The sequence below is a fragment of the Oreochromis niloticus genome, linkage group LG13 (genome assembly GCF_001858045.2).
Source record: "Oreochromis niloticus isolate F11D_XX linkage group LG13, O_niloticus_UMD_NMBU, whole genome shotgun sequence".
Lineage (NCBI taxonomy): Eukaryota > Metazoa > Chordata > Actinopteri > Cichliformes > Cichlidae > Oreochromis > Oreochromis niloticus.
The window spans coordinates 4,982,062-5,006,008 of record NC_031978.2 but is presented as its reverse complement, the minus strand read 5'-3'; the positions used below and the strand labels follow the sequence as shown (position 1 = coordinate 5,006,008).

Genomic DNA, 23,947 nt, shown 5'->3' with positions numbered 1-23,947 from the left:
GCTGTCACTGAAAGTCTTTGTGCATGCGGTTGTGTGTTTGTGTCACTGCGGTTGTTTTTAATTATGTGTTCCTCTCTAGTATGAATGTGTCACTGGGCTGTCGTGCAGTTAGCGGTCAGTAAATGTCTGTCTGTAGTGGGGGATTACAGAGAAAATCAATACTACAAGGCTGCTTTGATGTAGCCTGTAAGACACATTGACCTGTCAGTTCAACTTGTAGCCTTGAATTTCTTCTTCTCTTTTTGGTGAGCAGACAGTCTGCTTAACTTTAGTTCTGTAATTCAGTTGGGAAGGGAGACAGTCAGGGTGTCACTGCAGACTGTCTGGGCTAATACTGCTGTAATTCAATTTCCTTACTGCTGCCATTATGGCTTATTAAATCTTAAATAACCTGATGCATTAACTGTGGCACTGTTGCACAGCATAACACTATAGACAGATGTCCACCCAACTTTCTGAGGCATCCTCCTGGGAGCTGTAGTTTTTAAATGCTCACAAAGATGGTGTATTTTGTCTTTATTAAATGAGGTGTCCACAATGTACCCTCCTCCTGTCTAAAGACAGCTGGGATAGGCTGAAAAAAAAAAATCTAGCCAAGTTTAAATCAGATTTAATCTCCCCTTGAAAGTCATCTCCATGCGCACCTCTAGGCCACTTGCAGTGCTATTTTCAAATCACTTCCTGAAAGTATAACTTGGTACTCTTGTGCATTTGTTATGAACCTCAAACATGCATAGAGAGTAAACATCAGCTCTGAGCTAACCCGGCTTTAATGACTGCTGATAAAAACTGGTTCTCCAAACAGCAGCTTGTAGTGGAAGATTCATAGCTAGAAAGCAGCACGTTTTTTTTTTTTTTTTTAGACATCTACAGTGCTGTGCATCATAAATTCATCCCTCAGGGCGAGACTGTCAATGCTGTGTTCTTCTGTAAAATCTCAAGGTGTATGTAAGGCGTACCCCTGCAGTTTCAGCCCCTCCCCTACCCAAGCGTGCACGGGTAGGGCCACGTATAATCGACACTTGCAAAACAGACATGTCTGTCTGGCTTGCATGAACACGCACACAAGAAGCAGTACTTAGTGTGTATGTGTGTGTACGTGTTTGTGTGTGCAGCAGTTTTACTGATCCATCATCAAATAACAGAAAACAGGAAGATATTTCCGACTATTGATTTTTAAGTCAGATTGTAATGTGACTGCATTTGCCAGTAAATGTCATGACTTAATAATGTTATAGCTGTTTAGCTAATATCCAGGCACTGGTGTTCACTAATTAGAGTTGGCTAAATCAATCGGCATTGTATGTCAACTTTAAAACATTTCTTCATGTTGGAAATGAGAAATAAACTCCTGGTATGCATGTTTCTCTTTCATCTGTGCACTTTTTTTGTGCACTTTTGTGCACACGGGCAACATAATAAGGATAAATAACGTTGGCTCTAATGCTCTCGGCCATCGACAATGCCATCAGGAAGTGATAGGATGATTGGACTATGAGCAAATTGCCCAACCATAGTTCAGACCCAGAATACATTTAGACAAACTCTAAATGTATTCTGTTGTTAATAATCTGCCGCTACTTTTAAACATGACTTATCAGATTCTAATGATTCCAGGCCAATTTCTGTTTAACTCTGGCCACAAGTGACAGTATCAGGCTGCTGAAGAAGTAAATACTGGCAACACCTGCTGCTCTCTGGCAGCAGCACCATGCCCTCCCTTGTTTTAAATGCACTTTAGAACAACACGCAGCAACACTACACATGAGCGGGAGGAGGGAGGTATGGGGTCTTCACACACCCCCGTTCTCTACTAGCCATCGGGGCGGGGGGCTGGGAGGAGGTGTTGGCCGTCCGATTGGCCTCCCTGCTGCTACGGAGCCTGGGGCGGTCTGCTTGCCTCCACCCCGGGGGAAAGGGTCACATATCTTGGGTCTGGGTGCCGTTTCCCCCTCTGGGGGCGAGGGTACCTGGACCCGGGGCATAGAGTATGTTTGGGGAGTATGATTGTGTGTACATGTCTATGTATGTCTGTCCCTACGTTGGGTGAGTGCTGAGTGTTTGTATATGTGTGCATGAGGGTGGGAAAGCATGTTTATGTCTGTGTGTGCCTGTTTGTCTGTGTCTATATGTCAGGTCGGGTCTTAGACTCCACCTCCCTGGGTACTCCCAGGCCCTCCAAGTGTGGAGGCCTATCTCCCCTCACCACACTCCCTGCTGGTGACTGATGCCCTCAGGGGTTGGTGCATTGGTGGTTCTTGGTGTCCGGGGCTGGGCGCTCAGGTATGCACCAGCTCACTCCCGGTGGCTACTTGGCGGGGCCTGGTGCCTGTCGCTCGGTCAGGCCTCTTCCGGAGCAAAGGGGGCCCTCGGGCCTCCGGCCTCGGGGCCTGCAACTCGGTTCACTCTGGCACAGCTGGCTGCCGGCAGAGCCGGCGGGCACGCCGGTGTAGCCCCCTCTGGCTTCTGCTTCGTGGCTACTGGATGACCCCCTCGTCTGGGGATCTCCTCAGCCCTTCCCAGAAAGGTGGCACGGATGCCCCTCCGGTGGTCCTCCTTGGGCTCTCGCACTCTGGGGCCTCTGGATGTCTGGAGCCTGGATCTCCTCCATGCCTGCTTCATGCCCTGGGGGACGGGGCTATGGGCCTCCACACCCTCTAGCAGACCGTTACATGGGGAAACCTTTTGTATACAAGCGCGTTGATCCACACAGGTGTACACACGGGTGTTCACTGTCCATAGACATAAACTACACCTTTCTTAGCTGCTACTTCAAAGCACATTGTGCGCTGTCTGTCCTGTGTGCTGCACAACAGCTTTCAATATTTAGTATTTACTGCTGTTCACACTTAGCTAGATTAATGTGATGGTGTTGTGTTTAGTATGTTGCTTTGTTTTTTGGTTTTTTTGTTTGTTTTTTTTGTTTGTTTGTTTTTTTTTTGCTTGTCTTCTCCTTTTTCTCTCAACAGGTGATCCAGGAGATTTTTTTTTTCTTTCTCTTTGTCTTTGTAAGTGCCCTTTCTCACTGTCCCTTTTCCCTTCTGTTTTTCTTTTCCTTCCTCTCTTTCTTTCTCCCTTTCCTATCCCCCAGTCATGTCTGTCCCATCTGTAACAACTGAAAATAAAATAAATAAAAATAACAAAGTTTGATCAAATGGACCAATACGGCAATGCCATGATGATCCATTTGGCAAAATAAATCCATTTGGTATCCTTGTTGGTCTTCAGACAACAATTCTGACGGCTTAAGAACCAAATGGGACAGACAAAAAAAGAAAAAAAAAAAAAAAAAAAAAAAAAAGAAGAAGTAAATACTGGCAAGTGTTGCAGCAGACTGAATAGAGAAGTCATAAAGTAAGCAAATAAGTAACATTAGTAATATTAACCAATCAGCAATAAACAATAAACCTTTAGTAAAATGCCACAGGCTTCCGCAAACTGGCGGTCATACCCTACCTAATAAGGTTGAATCAGTGAAGCAATGCATTTAACTCAATCTCTGATACCTTCTAAATTTACCTCCATTTATTACTACCTTTTATAATTTAGTGAGAAGCATATGACAACAACTATACTGCTATTCTGAGACTGAAATGCTCGAGAGAAGCAAGTGTGCAAGGGATGAAGAAGTTGTTGGAGTCATGAGTAATGCTGCTTTAAAAGAATATATTATTTTTATTTGAATAGATGAGGAGGTGAGTGAAGGCTTGAGCTTTCCATTAGCAGATGTGTGCATGACACAAGCAGATGGTATTAAATGAGTAGAGAGGTGGTGCCGAAGGTGTAGCCAGGCCTCCCTCTGGATAGAGTGACAGGGGAGAAGATGAAAAGGGAGATTTGTAACTACACTACCTGGCGATATTGGGCTCTCTCTCTTAATCTGTCTGTCCCACTTGTTCTTTTTCCATCCATTTGTCTGTCTATCCCCCATGCATCTGTCTTCTGTGCTGCATCAATTATTCACCCGGAGCAAATGAATATTTCAAGGGGTGCTGGACTCTCTTCCTCCATACCTCATGCTCTCATCGCTGTCTCTGTTTTTATCAGTCTGCTCGCTGCCCCTCCTCTTGCTCTGCCACCGTCACCCTTTCATGGCTCTTCCCTCTGTGCTTTCATACAATATATAAGCATGTGTTACTCCTGATCCCAATTCTGTGGTGTATGTAAAAGATTTGACTTTGGCCTCGTATTATGACCTCCTTGACGGCCTTCTGCCCCTGCTCACCATTTATAACCTTAGCTAGCTGTGAGTCTGCCTGTGAGTGATGGCTTCCTGCCGACACATGTATGCCGTCTTCTTCTGTGCCAGGCGTTTTTTTGGGGGAAGATTAATGGGAGAGGCGTTTGGAGTGATGGCTTGTTGGGACTGTAGGAGGCTACACCAGTCACCTTCACATTAACAATGAATGTGATCTACCTTTCACATGCTTTCATAGATACTGAATATGCAGAAGATCTCAGCCTAAGAAAACCAGAGGAGAGCTACACCAAGGCTTTGTCAAAATTTAACTCTTGATTCTATTTTTTTGAATAATAATTTTTGCCATGTTTCAAAATGTTAGGGTTTGGGCGATATAGTGAACCGGTCATTGTCCCACACATCTGTTTTCTTAGCTGCTTATCCAATTGTCGGAAACACTGATTGCAAGTAGCTGTGTTCATGACTTTAGATCACAAAGCAGAGAGGGAGGCAACCTAACTGCAACCAATCACTCTCCAACATGGACTGGCTGAAGTCAGACTGAATGGTCAAGGTTTGCAAATAATTGGCATCTAATTTCTAAACACAGGCAGATTACTAACACGTTGCTCTCAATCTGAATTCACCTGTGGTAATTAGTGCAACTGTGACATGTCTTTTTGCAATAGCGGGCTTGACTCAACTGGTTCCCAACTGTTCGTATTCTGGATATATTCCTTTATAAAAGCAAGATTGTCAAGCCCATTTGTCATTGTGCAGTTAAATTGCTGTCTCACAGCAAGTACATCACTTTTTATGGAGGAATTTCTGGACTCTGTATATCTGTTTAATGTAACCTTCTGTGTGTGTAGACAGCAACAGATTTGTCCTTTCTTGTCAATTTATAGCAGTTAATCACCAAATTTTCACAGATTGCATGTAATTGACTGCATTTTATCACAAACCTAAACTGTGCACAAAAGCTGCTTTGAAGACAGACCTGATTGCCATCCTTGAGGCAACCATTTCAAATTTCCAGTCTATTGCGCACACAGTCACAATAGTATTTAGCATCTGATTACTACTTGCTTGTAGTAATCGTATGATGACTAATTAGCTGGGGTTTTTTTTTTTTCAAATGTAACTGCACCTGTAAAAATACGCAAACAATGAAAACACACAAAAGAAAAAACAAAAACAAGTGACAATGGACTGAGATCATTTATAAGCTATTGGTGTGTGACTGAGGTTTTGCATTTGAATTTCTAAGAAGTTTACAACGCAGTAAACAGTAGTTAAAATAATAAAAATATAGGCTGGAAAGTGCTTTGCACTGCTGCCACACATCAGCATGGTTTAAGGTTTGACTTATTCAACCCAATGAGGAACTTTTTCTGCAGGCATGTATGCATTCGACCCAGGCATGAGCGGCCTTCTTGCTTTCCCTCACAGTCCAGACACATGCATGTTTGGATGCCTGAATAGATTCAAAGATTCCAGCTGAGATTAGTTTTTAGTGTGAATGGTCATCTGTGTGTGTGATCTGTCAGTGTGCATTATCCCCCCAATTACACCATCTTATTTGAAATAAGCTTCATCCTGCTCCAACCTTGCATGCAACAGTGTGGAGTGAATAAACGTTCCAGCATTTTTTTCTTTTCTATTTCACTTTTGTTTTCTAGCTTATGAACTCGCGCTGTCACAGCACAGCCTTTTAACTTTTTAGTTGCTGTTGTGGGTTAAGATAAAATAGCCATTCTAGGCTTTTGGTTGCTGGGATGTAGCAGTTGCTTCCTTGTAGTTCATCAGCATTTAACACCCACACTGCAAAGAAAGTGCAGGAGTGACAGTTAGTGACTTTGTAGGCCTTTTCCTCTTTTTCTTAGACTTTGATAATGGCTTTACATTTTATTAATTTCACCTTTCAAAGCTCTTTACTAAAGTTTTACAGCATTTCCACAATGACCTTGTTTAAATGGGATGTGAAATATGGCCCTAAATTCAAAAAATGTGAGCATCAATAAAACAGGTGCAGTAATAAGACAAGAAAATAGACAATAGATCTTGAACAGACATTCAATTTTAGACATTAAAGATGTTCATGTGTCATCAGCAGTAAGAAACTGAAAAAATGAGTTTATCATCATCATCATCACCATCAATATGATCAACATTTAAGTCAGTGTTATAGCAGCATGACATGAATATTTGTCTATTTTTTAATCCAGGATTAAAGCCAGGGGATCTAACTGTGATCAGCAGGGACTGATAGGAGATGGATAGATGGAGGAGTAAATGGAGAAAAGTGAAGGGAAGAAGTGATGGAAAGGAAACAAAACAGACGGACCTTCTGCATCCTGTCTTGTTCCTCCTTTACATATATTGTGTCTGTGAGTGTGAGTATATGTGTGTGCTTCTGTTTTACTGGCAGGATGGTATGCATTTACTGCAGCTCGTGTCCCGCTGTGCAGCAATCTGTTAGCACTTCCTTAGCTTCCTTTGTTTCCCAGAAACAGCATATCTGGCTGAGGTTCTGAGCTGGGAGTGAAATGGAGTCATGAAATGTTGCACTCGCACAAACACTTGTTGCCTCAAAAACTGAGTGCATGCACTCTGCAGGATGCTAGGGACAGGGCAGTTTCTTCTGAACGTAACTTATGATGGTTTATGACTTATGAAATGTTGTTTTACAGTTGCAGCAGTAAGTGTTTTGCAGGGTTTTCAGGTGAGCTGGGCGCAAGATGAATCATGGCAAATATAAATATGCTTTACCTTTATTGATTCGATGGATGCTTCTAGTCAAAGTTATGGTGGTAATGTTTTTTCATGTCTGTCCTTTATATATTGCTAGAGGCCTTTTTTATCGTGTTCCATTTTCTGCTTTCAAGCACTATTTGATATTTTATTAGCAGTAGTACAATATTATATGCCTTTCATTATTGAATGTCTTTTTTTCTCTATTTCATATCAAGCAGCACTATGTTCAAGACAAATTTCCTCTTGGGGACAGTAAAGGTTATTGGGCTTGATTGATTTATCTGAGTTATGTTTCCCCTGACCTTAGAGTCTAAGGTCAGAGGAAAGCATTTTACATTGATTGTAGAACTAATTGTCTTTAACTGGCTTATCATAGGACAGAGTTCATAAACATGAGTTAGGATAATCACATAGACCGACACTACACCAGTGAATTATCTTCATTTATACCATACTTTTTAAAACAGACTTTTCAGTGGGTTATTCCATTTTCGATGTGTGTTTCAGAACTAGCTCTCGGCTTGCCTCATGTTGTGATTTTGTGGATTCTATCAAGTTTTATCTACTATGTCTGTCTCTGTTATCTTGTTTTATGCTTTCCCCCCCAAAGACACAAGAAAAATGAGTTTCACTCTATTTTTTTCTAGTCTAGCAGTGTGCCACAGTGAGCACAGATCCTATAGTGAGGGCTTAGATAATGAACACGCACAGTCACACAGTAACATAGTGTTCAACTGGCAGCAGCCAGCGACATCGTCACTGTATGTGGTGCTGATATGTTGTGTGTGACAGTGTGCGTGTTTGTGTGTCTTCAGATTTTCCCTTGAGCATGGGGTTACTTTGATTGACAAGTGCAATCGCTGTTTACCACCATCTTGGTTTTTACAGATGTCACATGAATTTGTCATGTTGGGATCGCTATAGCAACAGCATCAGGGATTGTCTTACCTTGATATCAGAGGGATGCCGTGTTTTGTCACCTCATACTGTTATTCTGCCAATCTGTCAGTCAGTCTGAATCAATCTGAGATGCTTGTTAATCCTGCTGCCTGGGAAAATAATAATTATTAACTGCAAAGCAAAGCTGTGTTGGGCAGTCTTTGGTTCCACTATAGCACCAGGAAGGACAAAAGAGGCGATGACAAATCTTAGTTTTACAAGACACAATGTAATGTAATGTAATCCAGGGTTAAATAATGAAGGGTTTGCTTTGTAATGCAGCCGTGGTGTCTGCTATTGTGTATATGTTTACAATAGTGAAAAAAGCCTGATGGTGTCTTCACAATAAAACCAGCTCCATTCATAAAAACGGGCACGAAGCGGTTGAGTTACGATACACACCAATGGAAATGACATTTTTGATGGGGTGGGTGGTGCTGAAAATATGGAGAAAATTTTATAACAATGAAATAAGTGTGCAAGATATTAAATATTCTTTGGCAGGTAGACTGAAAATGGATGTTGCAGAAAAGAATCCCAGCTGAAAGTAAAAGATGGTGACTGGACAGAGTTCAACCAAACTAATAACTTGAAAACAAAAGACGATACAATGAAATAATATTGTGAACTTTAAAAAAAATTACTAAAATAACATAAAATTTACAGGCTCTAGTTTTACTCTTTGGTGCATCTGTTTATTGAGATCTTGATGTCTGTATGAGTCATCTGCACTGAAAAGGTGCTGTGTTCATATTCTAATACCTGTGCAGAACCTCCGTATAGTAACAGTTAAAAATACTAAAATGAACGATCAAAACTAAAAACTAAACTGAAACTGAACATTTTAAAATGGTAAAAACTGAACTGGAATGATACCCTCACCCAGGCACCACCCACCCCCAACACTGCTCACTGGTGGTGGTGATGAAATCATGGCTCACGAAAACTTTGGATGAGGTGCCTGAGCAACACATTTAATGTGGAAATGGAGAGGAGGCGGATCGCTTCGCCATGCCAGACCCCTTCAAGGGAGAGTGGAAGATCACAGTGGATTAAAAGACTGGTGATAAGAGGCCGACTGGCTGCATGGACATATAGTTTGTTGGACAGGAACATTGATGTCGAAATTTGAATGAGGTGAATTTGACAGTGTGAGATAATGTACGTGCTGAAGAATAAAAGGCAGCAAGAATCGGCGATGTTACCAACTAACTTCCTGGCTTCCAGCCTTCTTCTGTGTACATGTTGGTAGTGGGGATAATGAGTTGAGCTGTGTTGATGTTTGCAAGCATCTCTCCTCATAGGACTTTGTCAGAGAGCCGGCACAGTTGCATCCCAGTTTGTGTGGCTTTGTGTCTTCATCCTCAGCTCAGTGGATGCATCCATCATGGCAGGCGGTTTTCCTTCTTTAACACTGCTCTCTTCTGCCAAGGTCAGCTCATTATATCCATGCTGCTCAGTACTAGTCCCATTGTATTGCAGGCTCTCAATCTCTCACTTTAATAGCAGCTTCCGCTCATTGATCTTAGGGCACCGAGCTACAGGATCCTTCTTAGTTAGTGTGGATGTTCTTCTGCTCGTCCATAATTTCCATGTAACGTCTCTGCTCAGGCCTACTGTTATAGCAGTCTTTAGGGTGTATGATGTTGTTAATCTGGGTGATAAAAAAATAATTTAAAATGGGCCAGTTTAGAACAGTTAGGCTGAACACTAGTGGTTGTTATAAAGTGCTCACTATTTCCTATTGCCAAAGTTTTACTATGCAGTCAACAAATGGATGTTGATTTTAAATAATTTAAGCTATTATTTTCAATTCCAATGATATAATATTAAATTCTTTGCTAGGAAGAATTGTTTCTTCTTCTTTTTAGATGATTAGTGTGTTTGTTTAAAACAAATGTTTATTTTTATTTTCTTACCAAGGAATAACCTGAAATAAGGAGGGAAAAAAAGCTCATGCCCTCATAACCTCCTCATGACTCATGCAGAACCGCCACGCTTGATCTGGTGGTAGTAAATCAAACATTAAGCACAAATACAACTCCTTGATGTCACATGATTGCACTGATGGGGACCCTCACTGATGTAAGAATGAGTATCTTTGTCTTGTAGGGGTCACAAGATAAGATTTCAACTCTAATTTGTGTCTGTTTTGGGTTGTTTGTTGGTGCGGAGGGACGAAGCAGGCCACAGACTCCCCCAGCTGTTTCTGATTTTGAGCATATTAAACTGTGTCGCTGCGTTCATGTTTTCTCCCCTCTGTGTTTCTTTCTGCAGGTTAACAGACCTGTCAGGCTCTCTCACAGATGGTCCATTCAACTATAAGTACAAGACCAAGTGCACTTGGTTAATAGAAGGATTGTAAGTACCACTGTTTTTATCTTCCACATGTCATCATTAATCTTACACACTTCCACTTGGATAAAGACTTTATTCTGTATCTGACTTAAGGGCTTTAGATAAGGGAGACTGTACTATTCTGTAAAAAGGAGTTTGTCTATGAATATAGTAGTTACTGTGCTCCGTAGTTGCTTTTTGCATATTTACTGCTCATGCTGCACCGACTGAAAGTGCTTCATTTGTCATTTTATTCTCTTGCTATGGAAATACAATCCTTGCTTGCACTACATGTAGTATACAGTGGTAGACCACCATGTAAAAGTCACAGAATAGCAACTATAATCATTATTTTCTAACACGGTGTGTAAGGTCATACAATTAATGGTCTCCTCTGTGTGTTCTGGAATGTTAGATTAGCTCTGGGCAAAGCACTGAAGATGTCCATGATCTCCTTGGGAAATGCTGAAGGGCAGCTCAGGCTCAGTAATATATTACTACTACTATTATATATGCTATTATTTATTTTACTGTAATAGCTGCATTTTCTCTAAGACAAATGAGAGAAAGTTACTCAAAAGTCAGTTCAAGCTAATTTCATTTGTATATCATAAAATCACACATTCACCTCAGAAGGCTTTAACTACAGGATGGGTTGCCAAGAGATTTGGAGCAGATATCCATGGACTGTGACTGAAAATTTGGTTTTCAGGCTTTTTTTTTTGCACAACGGGAAGGTTACCTTGCCAACACATTTCAACTCCCAACTCAACACTTAATGGGACTCACAGTAGTGCATTTGTGTCAGTTTGTGTAGGTATTTGGTTACTGAATAAAAAAGGAAGTGTCAGATTTTAACTCTCTGCTGGCTGTCAGCTCTTTGTATTTTATAAATTCGGGCTGGGTGGCTAAAAGACCAACAACAACACAAGCCCACAGACCAGTTGTTCCACATATTTTTTTTATCAGCTCCCAGCTAATATCTACATGTAGAGGACAGTCTACAGAGCTCTGCACACTCTCTGATAGGACCAAAGCACAGCCATGTTGGTCACCTTAGAGCACATGGTTAGAAACCCTTTTCCTTTCTTGTTGTACTTTAACATAAACTTCACTGATATGTCTCCAGTTACAACATGTCACATGACTGTGACAACTTTTGCCCACTGTGTTGTTGTGCCCATTTCAGACATTGAGGTATTTCTACTGAACCCCATTATAACAAGCTGCACAATGAAAAATGATGCTGAAGGGTTACTGCCAATCGTTTTTACACATGCTTTAAAACATGCTACTGAGCTAATATGAAAGAGGATTTTAAGTGATAGCTTCCTTTTTTAAAAATTAATTTTTTAATGACAGATTGCTATAAAATCTCCAGAACATATTCATTTGTCAAAGAGGAATAAATAAATCAGGTGTGAGCTAAGAATAGGAAAAAATCTGCTCCATCACACACTGGTGTATTTAAATTTGCAATGAACATGCAGTGCAGATTTTCCTGGTGATTTACCTTCATTTTAACATCTAGGGCCTTATCACATCAATCACCATTAGGACTTTTTTTTTTTTTTTTTTACCAATTAGGTATGCATGTCCACATATGGGAGACAATGATTAGTACCCTGGTGTTTGCCTTCATGTGTAAAATCGGTTGATTATCATATGCAGGTTTGCCTAAAGCTGAAATAAAAGTTATTTCAGGGTTCTGAACCCAGGATTTGACCTTTACAAAACCAGGATACTGGATACTAATAGTCTGCATGTGAACAAAAACTGCACAAAATGCATCTTCTAAGATGCTATCATTAAGACAAGGACACACCTCACAAGGATTTCAATATAGCAAAAAGGTTTTTTGCAGTGGGTGTGAGTCCCTGAACTGCCGATTTATGATCTTAACCACAGATTTTATGAATAGTGGAGACACTTCTATAAAGTAAGAAAGATATGAAGCTCATAGGTAATATATATATTTATCAAGAGTATTTTTGTCACATCTATTTATTCTGCATTCCCTCTCTCCCCGTCTCCCAGCCCCAACGCTGTACTCAGGCTTCGCTTCAATCACTTTGCCACAGAGTGCAGCTGGGACCACATGTACGTCTATGATGGAGACTCCATTTACGCCCCTTTGATTGCCGTCTTCAGGTGAGCACCTGCTAGTCTGAATGGGAGAGCTGTGCAATGGAGGAAATATGTAAATGACTTAGGTACCCTTTGGCACTGCTTCAAAAGTGCCAATAAATTTGTGCTTGTGCAGTCAAATGACTCCACGTATGGCCAAACAATGGACCCCATAATTGCTGGCTTACCACAATACAGCAATAATAGAAAGAAAATACTGCAATTACTCACATTATCCCTGAATGCCACTTCTTTTTCTGGAGATTTATTCTGTACTTTGCTCTTTTTTTCTCTTCTAAAGAACAATCTACAAGCATGTGGGTGGAACTCTTTCATTCCATGCAAATTCATTAAAAACAGTAATGCCACAATATTTTACCAACCTCCCACTTATTCTAATCCACTGAGGCTTATCTCTTGTTAAGAGTTCAGTTGTTTCCATAAAGGGGCAATTTGGACTATTGCAAGAAAAATATAATCTGCCATTTGATTATACATAGTCTCGACTTGTATAGCATTATTACCTACAGTAAGTAAGCTTAAATTGTTCATTATGGATGGGTACCTGCACTTTGCATGGTAAAAAACAAACACTAGTTCCAGCAGGGAGCTTGGGCTCAGTGTGAGAATGGGTACATTTACAGTGCATTGCATGGATTAAAAGTGACAGGCTGGTCCCCGCAAAAATCATAATCAAACTAAATTTAATATGCCACTACACTGCAATGTTGTTTTACTTTAAGGCTAATTACTGTCATGTATTTTCTGTGGGGTGGCAGTGCTTTCAGACTAGAGCACATCATACACCAAAAACATTTCAGAAAACCTTCTGTTATTATTTTGGGTCCACAGGGGATGTCTGTCTTTGCAGGTCTCATTGCCTTTCTGTTGAATTCTTTTCTCAGCGGTCTAGTGGTGCCAGAGACCAGAGGTAATGAGACAATTCCTGAGGTTGTGACAACATCCGGCTACGCTCTGCTTCACTTCTTCAGTGATGCTGCCTACAACTTGACTGGTTTCAGCATCGCCTACTCGTAAGTCTCGATATTGTTCTTACCTTCACTCATTTTTTTTCTTCACCTGTTTGTTTTTCCCTTCCTCTGTTTTTCAGATTTTCTATCCCAGTGCAACAAATTCAAATGTCTGTACACTGTCCATAGGTGTGAATGTGCGTGCAACTGTCTGTCTGTCTCTGTTAGCCCTGCAACAGACTGGTGACCTGTCCATGGTGTACCCCGCTTCACACACATTTGCAACTTTACTGTCCAATCTGGCTAAATGTAAAAAAAGAAAACACCTTATCACTTTAGGGATCACACCAACAAAGCACGAACCCAAGTGAATATGACAATATATCTATGTGTCCACTATTTGACAGATTGCCAGCTTATCCTGGAGGACAACAGTGGCCAAAGAAATGTAATTGTTCCGGTTCATGATCAGTCTGTTCTCTCCAATATAAACAAAAGAGAACACATTTTATATTTGTATTTATACTGAAATTTGTACATCAGCTTGTTAATGTGTGCTTCTTTGTGGCAGCAGATCAAATGCATCGTCAGCTAATTGATTTGCAATATCAAGCAGTTACACTGACAGCTTACTAAGTGATTATTTTTACCAAATGCTGTGGCTGTGTTATATTTAGGTGTGCTTCTATTGTCTGTGTGATTTCATTTGTCACTTATAGGACAATAAAATTAGTCTCACTCAGGATAAAGACAAGTGAAAGTGACACGAAAAGTTCAATACAGACAGAAAGTGTGCAACAGGCTCGTATTATTAATATTTTAATGAGAACTTAACAAGGTTAAAAATGTAGTCTGTATATTCCAAAATTAAGCAAAGGCTTTATAAGAGTTTTTACAGCTTCTCATTATCCACTGCTGCCAGACTTTGACTTCAGGTTGGAGTAGCATTTGTTCCCTGGGGCGACAGAGAGAGACGATCACAAATTTTTGTGTGTTGGTGGCTGATTTAACAACCGTGATCACTGATTGGGATGACGCCCACTCATGTGAACCTGGTTATGTAGGGAGAAAACTTGGAAAGACATATAACTGGCAGCTGTGTGTGGGTACTCTCCCAGGAAAACAAAACAAGAAGAAGGGGGAAAAAGAAAAAATCCAGATTTTTCACACCACCTAGCTTCTTGGATTCGGTAAGCCACATGCACTGTTAGCTACACTAATAGTGTGTTCAGAGACATTGCATAAGCAGGACACATGACATTTAAGGAAAACTTACCAGGAAGCCTCATAATGCTCTTCAATGTTGCTCTCTATAAAACCACAGTTGAATTATGAGCTCCAGCTGGCCAGAAATGGCAACAGTAAGCCGGTCTCCATTTCTGGCTGTCTCTTGCCGGTGGGGACAAAAGAATCCAAGGTCATTGGGAGAAACTCACGTGATTGGAAAAGGAAAAAAAAAGAAGAAGAAAGAAACAAAGCTGAAATACTTTCAACTAGCACAGATGCTTTGGTTTGAACAGAGCTCACATGAGGATCCGGACAGGAAGTGATTGTAATCCAGTAGGCCTAATCCAATATCCAGAGCAGTGTCTGAAACCACCTTCTATTTCCCTAATTCACAAAAACCTAATGAACACTAAACATCCTGAAGATACCATTATGTGGCACCACCTGGCGAGGGGCTCAACATGTAATGGTAATAGTCAAGCTAGGCAAAATTATCATCACAGCTGTATTCACATGTACAGAAAACAGCCTGTGTCATCTGAAATGACAACAATGATAACTTACATCCATCCTCTTATCAGAAACTTTGACACAATCCATAAAATGTGCTTGCTGCCTATGGTGCAAATCCCATGGTTTTTTTTCGTTTTTTTAAATGTATGCTTCCAGACACCTCTTTAGCTTTGGCACTATATTTGCATTACCTCTTGGGCTGAAAGCTTTGGTTATCAGTAAGCCGTTGAAGTTCCCAGTGTGACTGAAGCCATAAAGGAAGTCGCTTTTGCAGTTGTTTCTTTTCTTTTTTCCTTCCCTTTTTGTGCACAAATGTTATCCTTGTCACTGTCAGGCAGGGCCTTTGATATGTCATATTATAGTAAACTTAAATATTATTCATTACTTTTGTGGTTCACACAAAATCTCAAGTGTGGGATGGTTATGGCTTAGGGAGGTAGAGGAGGTCATCTACTAATTGGAAGGTTGGTGGTCAGGGAGGGATCCTTGGATATCCAAGATTCTGAACCCCAAGATGCTCCTGATGCATTCATTGGGGTGTGAATGTTAGATAGAAAGCACTTAGATGTGGAAAAAAGTGCTTGTGTGAATGGCTGAATGAGACATCTTGTATAAAGTGCTTTGAGTGCTCCAGTAGAGTAGAAAAAGTGCTATATACATTTACAATTTACTCGGACTGAAGGCCAGCCAGTCTGCCTCACCAAGCCAACTGGGAACGGTGCTTGGGAATCGCTGTAACATTGCTGATTTTTGTTTCCTGCCTCTACTAAAAGCTCAGTCGTACAGGACCATTTACACTGTTCATGTAGATTTCTATCACCCCTAACTATATACCAACCTGCTTTGTGCCATTAGTGATGGTCATTACTGAAAACTGAATGCCTTGTAACTCCTCCCAAGCTGGGCACCTGCTTGGGAGGAGTACATACAGTTACACAGGTTCTTCTTAGCACACACACACATACACATACACATACACATACATGCCTACGGAGAGGAGATGAAGGTTGTCATGACAACACCCCTGTTACAGTAGCAAACCAGCTTTTTGCATTAACAAAAACATGATTCTCCGCCTCTGGTCCTTCACATCTTTCCCCCCAATTTTTCTATCTCTTTCATCTCAAACTTATCTGATATTCCATAGAAACGCCTTGTAATGTCGGTCTCGCTGCTTTTTGTTCAATTTTGACTTTTATGTGTAATTTCTTTGTTCTTCCTGCGTTTCCCATTTTCAGTCACGTCTGTCTTTTTCTTTGTGTTTTCCTCGCTGTATCTATAATTTATCTTGTTTAAAATCAGAGGTAGTTTAGCTCCATCTCTATTGTGTGTCACATTGTTTATTTTTGCATCACATTCAGTTAGATTTGGTGGCTTGTATCCAAAGCCACTTACAGTAAGTGGATTCAAACTTTAATGTAAGCAGACTTAGATGGCATCAAAAACGGGAAGTCCAAATCTGCACAGTGATGCCTTCATGGTCTCTGGCTTTGCTTTGGATTTTTAAGGTTCTTCTTTTTTCAATAAATAGTATTGCATTTGTTGTCACTGTTATTGTTAGGTTGAGTTCTGATTCCTCATTTCATTTCATTATCAGATTTTTGCATGCTTAGTTTACTCTTCAAGTCTTATAGTTTTAAGACTTCTTTTGGTCTTTATTTAGTGTCACTTTCTATTCTGACTTTGCTGTAATTCACTCAGTAGCTCCTATTCCTGTCTCACCTTTTGTGTATCTCCCCCTCCCAAGGTCCCTCTTGCGTCTTGGGTTTTATTTCCAGTCTGATTGTCTTGATTATGTTCAGCTGTGCCCCTTTCCCGTTCCCCACCTGTCTCCACTTCCCCAATCAGCCCTTTTTGTCTTTGTTGGATTGTGTGTTGTTTCCCTTGAGTTCCTTGTGTAAATTCCCTGTATTTCAATGCCAAGTTGTTTTGTTTTTTGTATGTATTTGGATTATTTATCTTTTGTTGTCTTCCCAATAAATCTGATGTTCATGTGATGTTTCAGTTTCATGCAGCAAGACTGAGTGAACTTTCTTTGCTACGTTTTATTTAATAGTAAGAAATTAGTTGATGTACTGTGTGGTTATTTAAAAATGATACAAGATGTTTGTATACAAAAGCCTTGAGAGAGAAGTAAGAGAATAATATATCCCAGGGATGTATTTTTCTTTTCTGTTTATGACTTAGAGATTTTAAGCTTTAAGTGTGCAGTATAATGTGGCTCAGTGTTTAAAACTGGAGTTAAAGTTGAGATTTTTGCACTTTTTCCTCATGTGTCGCTTGAGGATTATGGAAGTCTGTTTAGAATGCGTAATGTCTTCTAGCTCCTAAATGAGCTTGTTTGGGTTGGATGAAATTAGCAGTTTTGTGATAAAGCTATGGGTGAGACCATGCAGGGCTTAGTGATTAATACAATTTTTAAATGAACTACATATTTAACCAGGAGCCAGTGAAGGGCGGAAGGAATCGAAGTGATGTGTGGTCATCAGCTAGTTTTTGTTATGTTGAAGGAGAGGTAAGAAGTAGTAGTAGTAGTGGCACAAAAGTTATTGGCTGATAGTCCAGTCCTGAGTTTTGCCAAGTTTTTGTTTTTAGCTGGAAGAAGCAAAACTGGATTAGCTTAAAATGAGAAATTCAAAGAACAGATGAAAAATGACAGCAGGATTCCTGATAAAAGAATCAAGAAGATTTGATTGTCTTGTATCTTTAATGAGACAAGAAGCTCAGTTTTTACCGGGATTGATAACGAGGAAATTGGAAGAATTTTAGATAGTAATGCTGTTGAAATATTCACTGAAGTTAGTGACGGTGTTGATGGTGTTGGCCATATCTGCTGAACAGGCGTTCCAGCAGATATTGAACATGAATCCACTCTAAAGCAAATAATACACACAGCTAACATATAAATGTAGAAAATAGCAACTTTGGTTATCAGTAAATTTTACTATAAGTATATAAGTAGGTGACTGCAGTCGCCTCAGTTAATGTTTCATGAGGCATGCACGATATCTCAGGGCCCCGTGCTCATCTAAAAATAATATCTGGCCCGTCACAGTCAAGTATTCTCTTTTGCTTATGGCTCTCCATAACCTTGAAGATGTTGTTTGACTTTCTGGCTAATTGTGTCTCCCGCAGGATAAACTCTTGTCCCAACAACTGTTCGGGCCACGGCAGATGCAGCACGGCGAACTCTGTCGCAGGACGTGTGTACTGCGAGTGTGAGGAGTACTGGAAGGGGGACGCATGCGACATCCCTTACTGCAGAGACAACTGTGGCAGCCCAGATCATGGCTACTGTGACCTGACCGGAGAGAAGCTGTGTGTCTGCAACGACAGCTGGCAAGGTAAGAAAACGGAAGACTGAATTTTATTGGGGAATTTAAAACTTAGTATAGTGATACATAGTAAATGAGGATTTTATTGGGGGAAACTTGGCTTCATGTGGTGCAGCCAGGATGGCAAAACAGGGCACTTTGGCTTGGTGCTACTGTAATGGGCTTCCTGCAGGGAAGACAGGAGTGGAGTGCAGGCGAGATGATAACAGAGAGGAAAAGGATAGGGATAGTTTAAAGTGCTATATCTGAACTTTGAGGACCTTATTTATTAATTCATGAAGTGTTCACAAACACAGTAAGCACTGATCCAGTAAGCATTTTATACACTGTCTACAACTGTAGTTTAAAATGGGGGCAAAAATGACTCTAAGATATGACACCATGTGTTTAGAGATGCTTCTTATTGGATTCTAGTCATGCAAACACATTTAAAACGGTTAATTTAGTCCAGTTTCATGATGCTTTTTTAGTCATCAAATGAACAAATGAGCTCAGTGTGAGTTTTTTGCTTATGCTTTCCTTTTGGTTTTGCAGTTTTCATTATTAATATGAAAAGCAAATGAAAGCACAACAGCCAGTGTCCTCTCGGTTTATGCCTAACACAATGCTGTCTGATTCAGTATTATTTAATATCATAAAATATTATACGGGACACCCAGGGAAATTTTCCCCAGTGGCACAATATATATCTAGCTTCGTTGGTTTTTTATTTATTTTTTATATTGCAGTTGTAAACAAATCCCTCTTGCCTCTTCACAATCAACAACTTTATTTCAAATGATGTTTTCTGACAGAGTGATTTTAGACTAATTTCCTTTTATAAGAAAAGCAGCTTTTCTTGGTGCTGTTCGCAGGGGTTTTCTCATTTGTAAAAGGCTTTTGCATTAAATGAAAGTAACTGTTAAGTCACATTCTTCAGCCAGTCTTTACATCTTTTAAAGCACCGGTTACAGATTTACGTGTTTCGGTTCAGTTTTTGTAGTTAAAACATGGATAATCACGAAAATCTGACCAACTGCATGTTCATTCAAGATTCAGATCCAGTTTGATCCTAAATGTCTAACAAACATATTAAGAGAATAGGTTTAAGATTCACCAGACAACAAAGTCTGTTGCAGTTGGATGGTGAAGTGCTGCCCCCTCCTGGAAGCATAATGATAGCACAAGTAGAAAGGACTTGTTAACAGGAAAACCAACTTTTTCCCATAAAATGTTGCTTAAAAACAATACAATAAAAATCTCCAAGAATGAAGATTTTAAAAAATGGATGCATTTTAAAAAACAGGCAAATATCCCAAAATGTACAGTACAGTGATGAACGGCAGGCTAGGCAGCATTTACCCAGAGCTGTGTATGTCAGTTACATTTTAATTTTTCAGAAACAAGACACCAAATTGATGAACTGATTACTAACTAATATGACAGGTGCTACAGTAGGAACATATTGCTAAATTGCAATGATCACACACTCTGTGACTCGTTAAATAAAGACCCAGTTTAAGTACAAGAATAGGAAAAAAAATGTTAAAATCGTTTAATATTTAACACTTCAGTTTTAGGGATATGTATTTGAGTGTATAATTCTGCAAATATGTTGTCCATTTCAGTATTTGCTTTAAGTTTTTTAGAGACAAAGACATAAGACTAATCCCAAAATCAAAGGTGTGTGTTTGTGTGTGTGTTTTAGGAGAAAAAAATCCTACCTGCTCACAACAATGCTTGTTGATTTATTTATTTATTGAGTAATGAAGTCATAATTTGCACAAGGAGATATTGGTTAAGATATTTTTTTGGTGTTTTGACAGCCACAAAAGTATCATCTCTGAAACTACCTAAGTCACTCGAAAACAATTCAGATGGACTGGGGTGTGCTCTCCATCTATATGACAGTGAATGGGTCAGATTCTGGGCTTTGGGAAGGATTTAGCCTCTTAGTTCTGCACATCACAAACTGTTCGCACAAAAGCAACAGAGACACCAGTGAGTCAAAGTGATGTATGTGCATCTGTCTGGTAATGAGTGAGGTGGAGACGGATACACAGCTTCGGAGCAGGCATCAGAAACACAAACGGGGTTTTAATAAATGTATTGGTCACCATGGAAACCACCAGTTGGCAGCACCAAAAAAAAAAAAAGTTTTTTGCATTAATGGAAAGAGCATGTTCTACAATTTGTCCTTCATTCCCCTCTACCCCCCGCAGAATGAAAAGTGCTGAATGCGTCTGTGATCGAGTGCTTTTCATTTATCTCGTTTTCTCACGTCTTGCTTTAGTCAGACTCACCTGCAATGTTAGAAAACCCTCATTTAATCTCATTTAATCTGTAAAGATGTGCTTTTTACCATTTTACCATTTACATTTTATTCTTGACTGCCATCTGAATAAGTTCTGCTTTGTGGTCTGTCAGTTTTCTCACTTTGAGTTAAAATATTTTAATGTTTCACAAAATAATGGGGAAACATGAATAAAATCGTCTTGATGCATTCTCAATCATCCAGGAAAGTAAATCTCCAAAAGTTGAATCTGTTCATCTGGACGTAGCGTTTTGTGGGAGAAATGTTTCGTCACTCATCCAAGTGACTTCTTCAGTCTCAGCTGACTGCAGGTTTCCCCAAACCTTATAAACAGTACATTTGCATAATGACTGAAACCAGCCCACTGAAGGAACAATGGGCTGTGAGGTCAGTTCCTTAATCGTAATTATGCAAATTCCCATGACCATTGATCAACAATCACTGACCAAAACCCACTGATCAAAGAACACTGATCAATGGCCATGAGTACCATTCACAGAGAGTTGGGGAATGGCTGCAATCACAGCATTGTAAGATGGCGAAAGATGTACCCTTAGGCCCCCTCCTCGATTCAGAGATGGTCTTTCCCTTTTCACGTAAATGGCCTCCTTGACTCCGCGCTCAAACCAGTCTTCTTCCCTGTCCAGGATGTGTACATCCTCATCATTGAAAGAGTGTCCACTGGCCTGTAGGTGTAAATAGACTGCTGAGTCCTGGCCTGACGAGGTAGCTCTTCTGTGTTGTGCCATTCGCTTCGCTAGAGGTTGTTTGGTTTCCCCGATGTATAAATCCTGGCAATCCTCCTGGCACTTAACAGCGTACACTATGTTACTCTGTTTGTGTCGGGGGACCCGATCCTTGGTGTGGACCAGTTTTTGGCGCAGCGTATTTTGGGGTTTAAAAGCCACAGAGACGTGGTGTTTAGAAAAAATGCGTTTCAACTGCTCCAATACTCCTGACACATATGGGATCACCACAGGTTTTCGCCTGGGCAGTGGTTGTCCTTCTCTCCTGGATCGGCTGGAGCTTTCTTTGGGTGTCTTTCCAGCTTTGACAAAAGTCCAGCTGGGATAGCCACATTTACTCAGGGCCTTCTTGATGTGCTGTTCTTCTGCCTCCCTGGCCGCTGTGTCAGTGGGGATGGTGTTCGCTCTGTGTTGTAGTGTCCTGATGACACCCAGTTTGTGCTCCAGTGGATGACGAGAGTCAAACCTTAGATACTGATCCGTATGTGTAGGTTTACGGTACACGTCAGCTTTTAGATGTCCCCCATTACTGATGGAAATCTCACAGTCTAAGAAGGCTAACCTGCCACTTTTCATATCCTCCCTGGTGAATTTGATGTGTCGGTCCACCGAGTTAATGTGATCCGTGAATTGTGGTACGTCCTGAGATTTGATTTTCACCCAGGTGTCATCCACATATCTGAACCAATGGCTTGGTGGTGTTCCAGGGTAGGCTAGCAAAGCCCTCTTTTCCACTTCTTCCATGTACAAATTGGCCACGATGGGTGAAACTGGGGAGCCCATGGCACACCCATGATTCTGCCTGTAGAACTGACCCTTGTATGTGAAGTAGGTGGAATGAAGACACAGTTCCAAAAGCAAACACACTTGGTCGATGCTGAGAGTGGTCCTGTTGCTGAGGTTGGTGTCATCCTGTAATCTCTTACGGACTACCTCCAACGCTTCCGTGACTGGGATGCAAGTGAAGAGAGATGTAACGTCGTACGAGACCATGGTTTCATCTGCCTCCATAATGACATCTCTCACCTTCTCAACAAAATCCAGGGTGTTCTGGATGTGGTGTTCAGAGCTGCCCACCAGCGGGTTGAGGATCGAAGCCAGAAACTTGGAGATGTTATAGGTGACCGAGTTGATCATGCAGACAATTGGTCTTAAAGGTGCACCCTGCTTATGTATTTTCGGTAAACCATACAGACTTGGTGTAGACTCCCCTGGGTACAGCCTGTGGTATGAGGTCCAGTCAATAGCCTTGTCTTGTTCTAACTGCTTCAGACAGTCTATCACCCTCTTCCTGTAGCCACTTCCTGGGTCTCGTTTCAGGGGCTCATAAGTATTTTCATCACTGAGTAGTGACAAAATCTTCTCATGATAGTCTTTCTGGTTAAGCAATACTGTGCACCTACCCTTGTCTGCCGGAAGGATGATAATGTTGTTGTCATCACTAAGTGATGTGAGTGCCTTCCTCTCCTCCATGGTGATGTTGGATGCTGGGGGCTTTGCATCGCTGAGACAGGCCGAAACTTTCGTCCGTAGTTGCTCTGCTTCCACTTCTGAAATATTGTTGTTACGAATTGCTGATTCTGTGGCTGTGATCAGCTCCACTAGCGGGATTTGTCTCGGTGTGTCGGCAAAATTCAACCCTTTAGCAAGGATGTTTTTCTCTGTTTGAGTGAGCTGTCTGTCAGACAAATTCTTCACCCACTTGTCCACATCCTCCGTGTCGCATCCTTGTCTCTTCTGGCCACTGAGGACACTCTCCGTATTTTGCGGTGGTTTCCGACGTACAACAAGTAAGTCGAACTTCCTTTGTTGCCTGGTCTTAGACTTCTTGTGCTGTGCTAGACGAGCCTTCTCAGTGAAGTCAAAGACCTTTTTAAGAGTATTCTCATCTAAAAGCATTGTCAGTCTCCGTCGGATCCGCTCCTCTTGAGATTTTAGCATGCCGATGGTAAAATTTGTCTGCCTCACCCGTTCATTAAGCAACTGATGCTGTGCCTTCTGGAGGATTTTTGTTGCCCGGAAGCCTTTAACTGAAGAGCTCATTTGCAGACTTTTAGGAGTAATCCTGTTTTGTCGGCATCTGAGGCTGAATCTCAGGTGGTTCCTGTAGTCCGCCATCTTACGTGCTGTTTGCTCATACTGACGTACAAGCTTTAGGCAGTCCTTGCCAAAGTGGGTTAAAACGTCTTGATGCATTCTCAATCATCCAGGAAAGTAAATCTATGATTAAGGAACTGACCTCACAGCCCATTGTTCCTTCAGTGGGCTGGTTTCAGTCATTATGCAAATGTACTGTTTATAAGGTTTGGGGAAACCTGCAGTCAGCTGAGACTGAAGAAGTCACTTGGATGAGTGACGAAACGTTTCTCCCACCAAACGCTACGTCCAGATGAACAGATTCAACTTTTGGAGATGAATAAAATCATTTAAAATAAAAAGGGTTTTTTGCATTATATAAATAATTAGAAGCAAAACTGTTCACTGCAGGAAACATGATAAATTACTGAAACTAAAGGTAAAGA

At 40.8% G+C, this 23,947-nt stretch overlaps 1 protein-coding gene across 5 annotated transcripts in view; it reads left to right on the top strand.

The window, feature by feature from the left end:
• The window catches only part of atrnl1a (attractin-like 1a), a 338,833-nt gene that overhangs the window by 32,236 nt on the left and 282,650 nt on the right, over nt 1–23,947 (top strand). For all 5 annotated transcript variants that reach the window (XM_025897448.1, XM_025897447.1, XM_005473721.4 and 2 more), the window contains 4 exons: nt 10,154–10,237; nt 12,251–12,364; nt 13,246–13,374; nt 18,187–18,395. In XM_025897448.1, the coding sequence (XP_025753233.1) occupies nt 10,154–10,237; nt 12,251–12,364; nt 13,246–13,374; nt 18,187–18,395 (536 nt within the window). The remainder of the gene's footprint in view (nt 1–10,153; nt 10,238–12,250; nt 12,365–13,245; nt 13,375–18,186; nt 18,396–23,947) is intronic.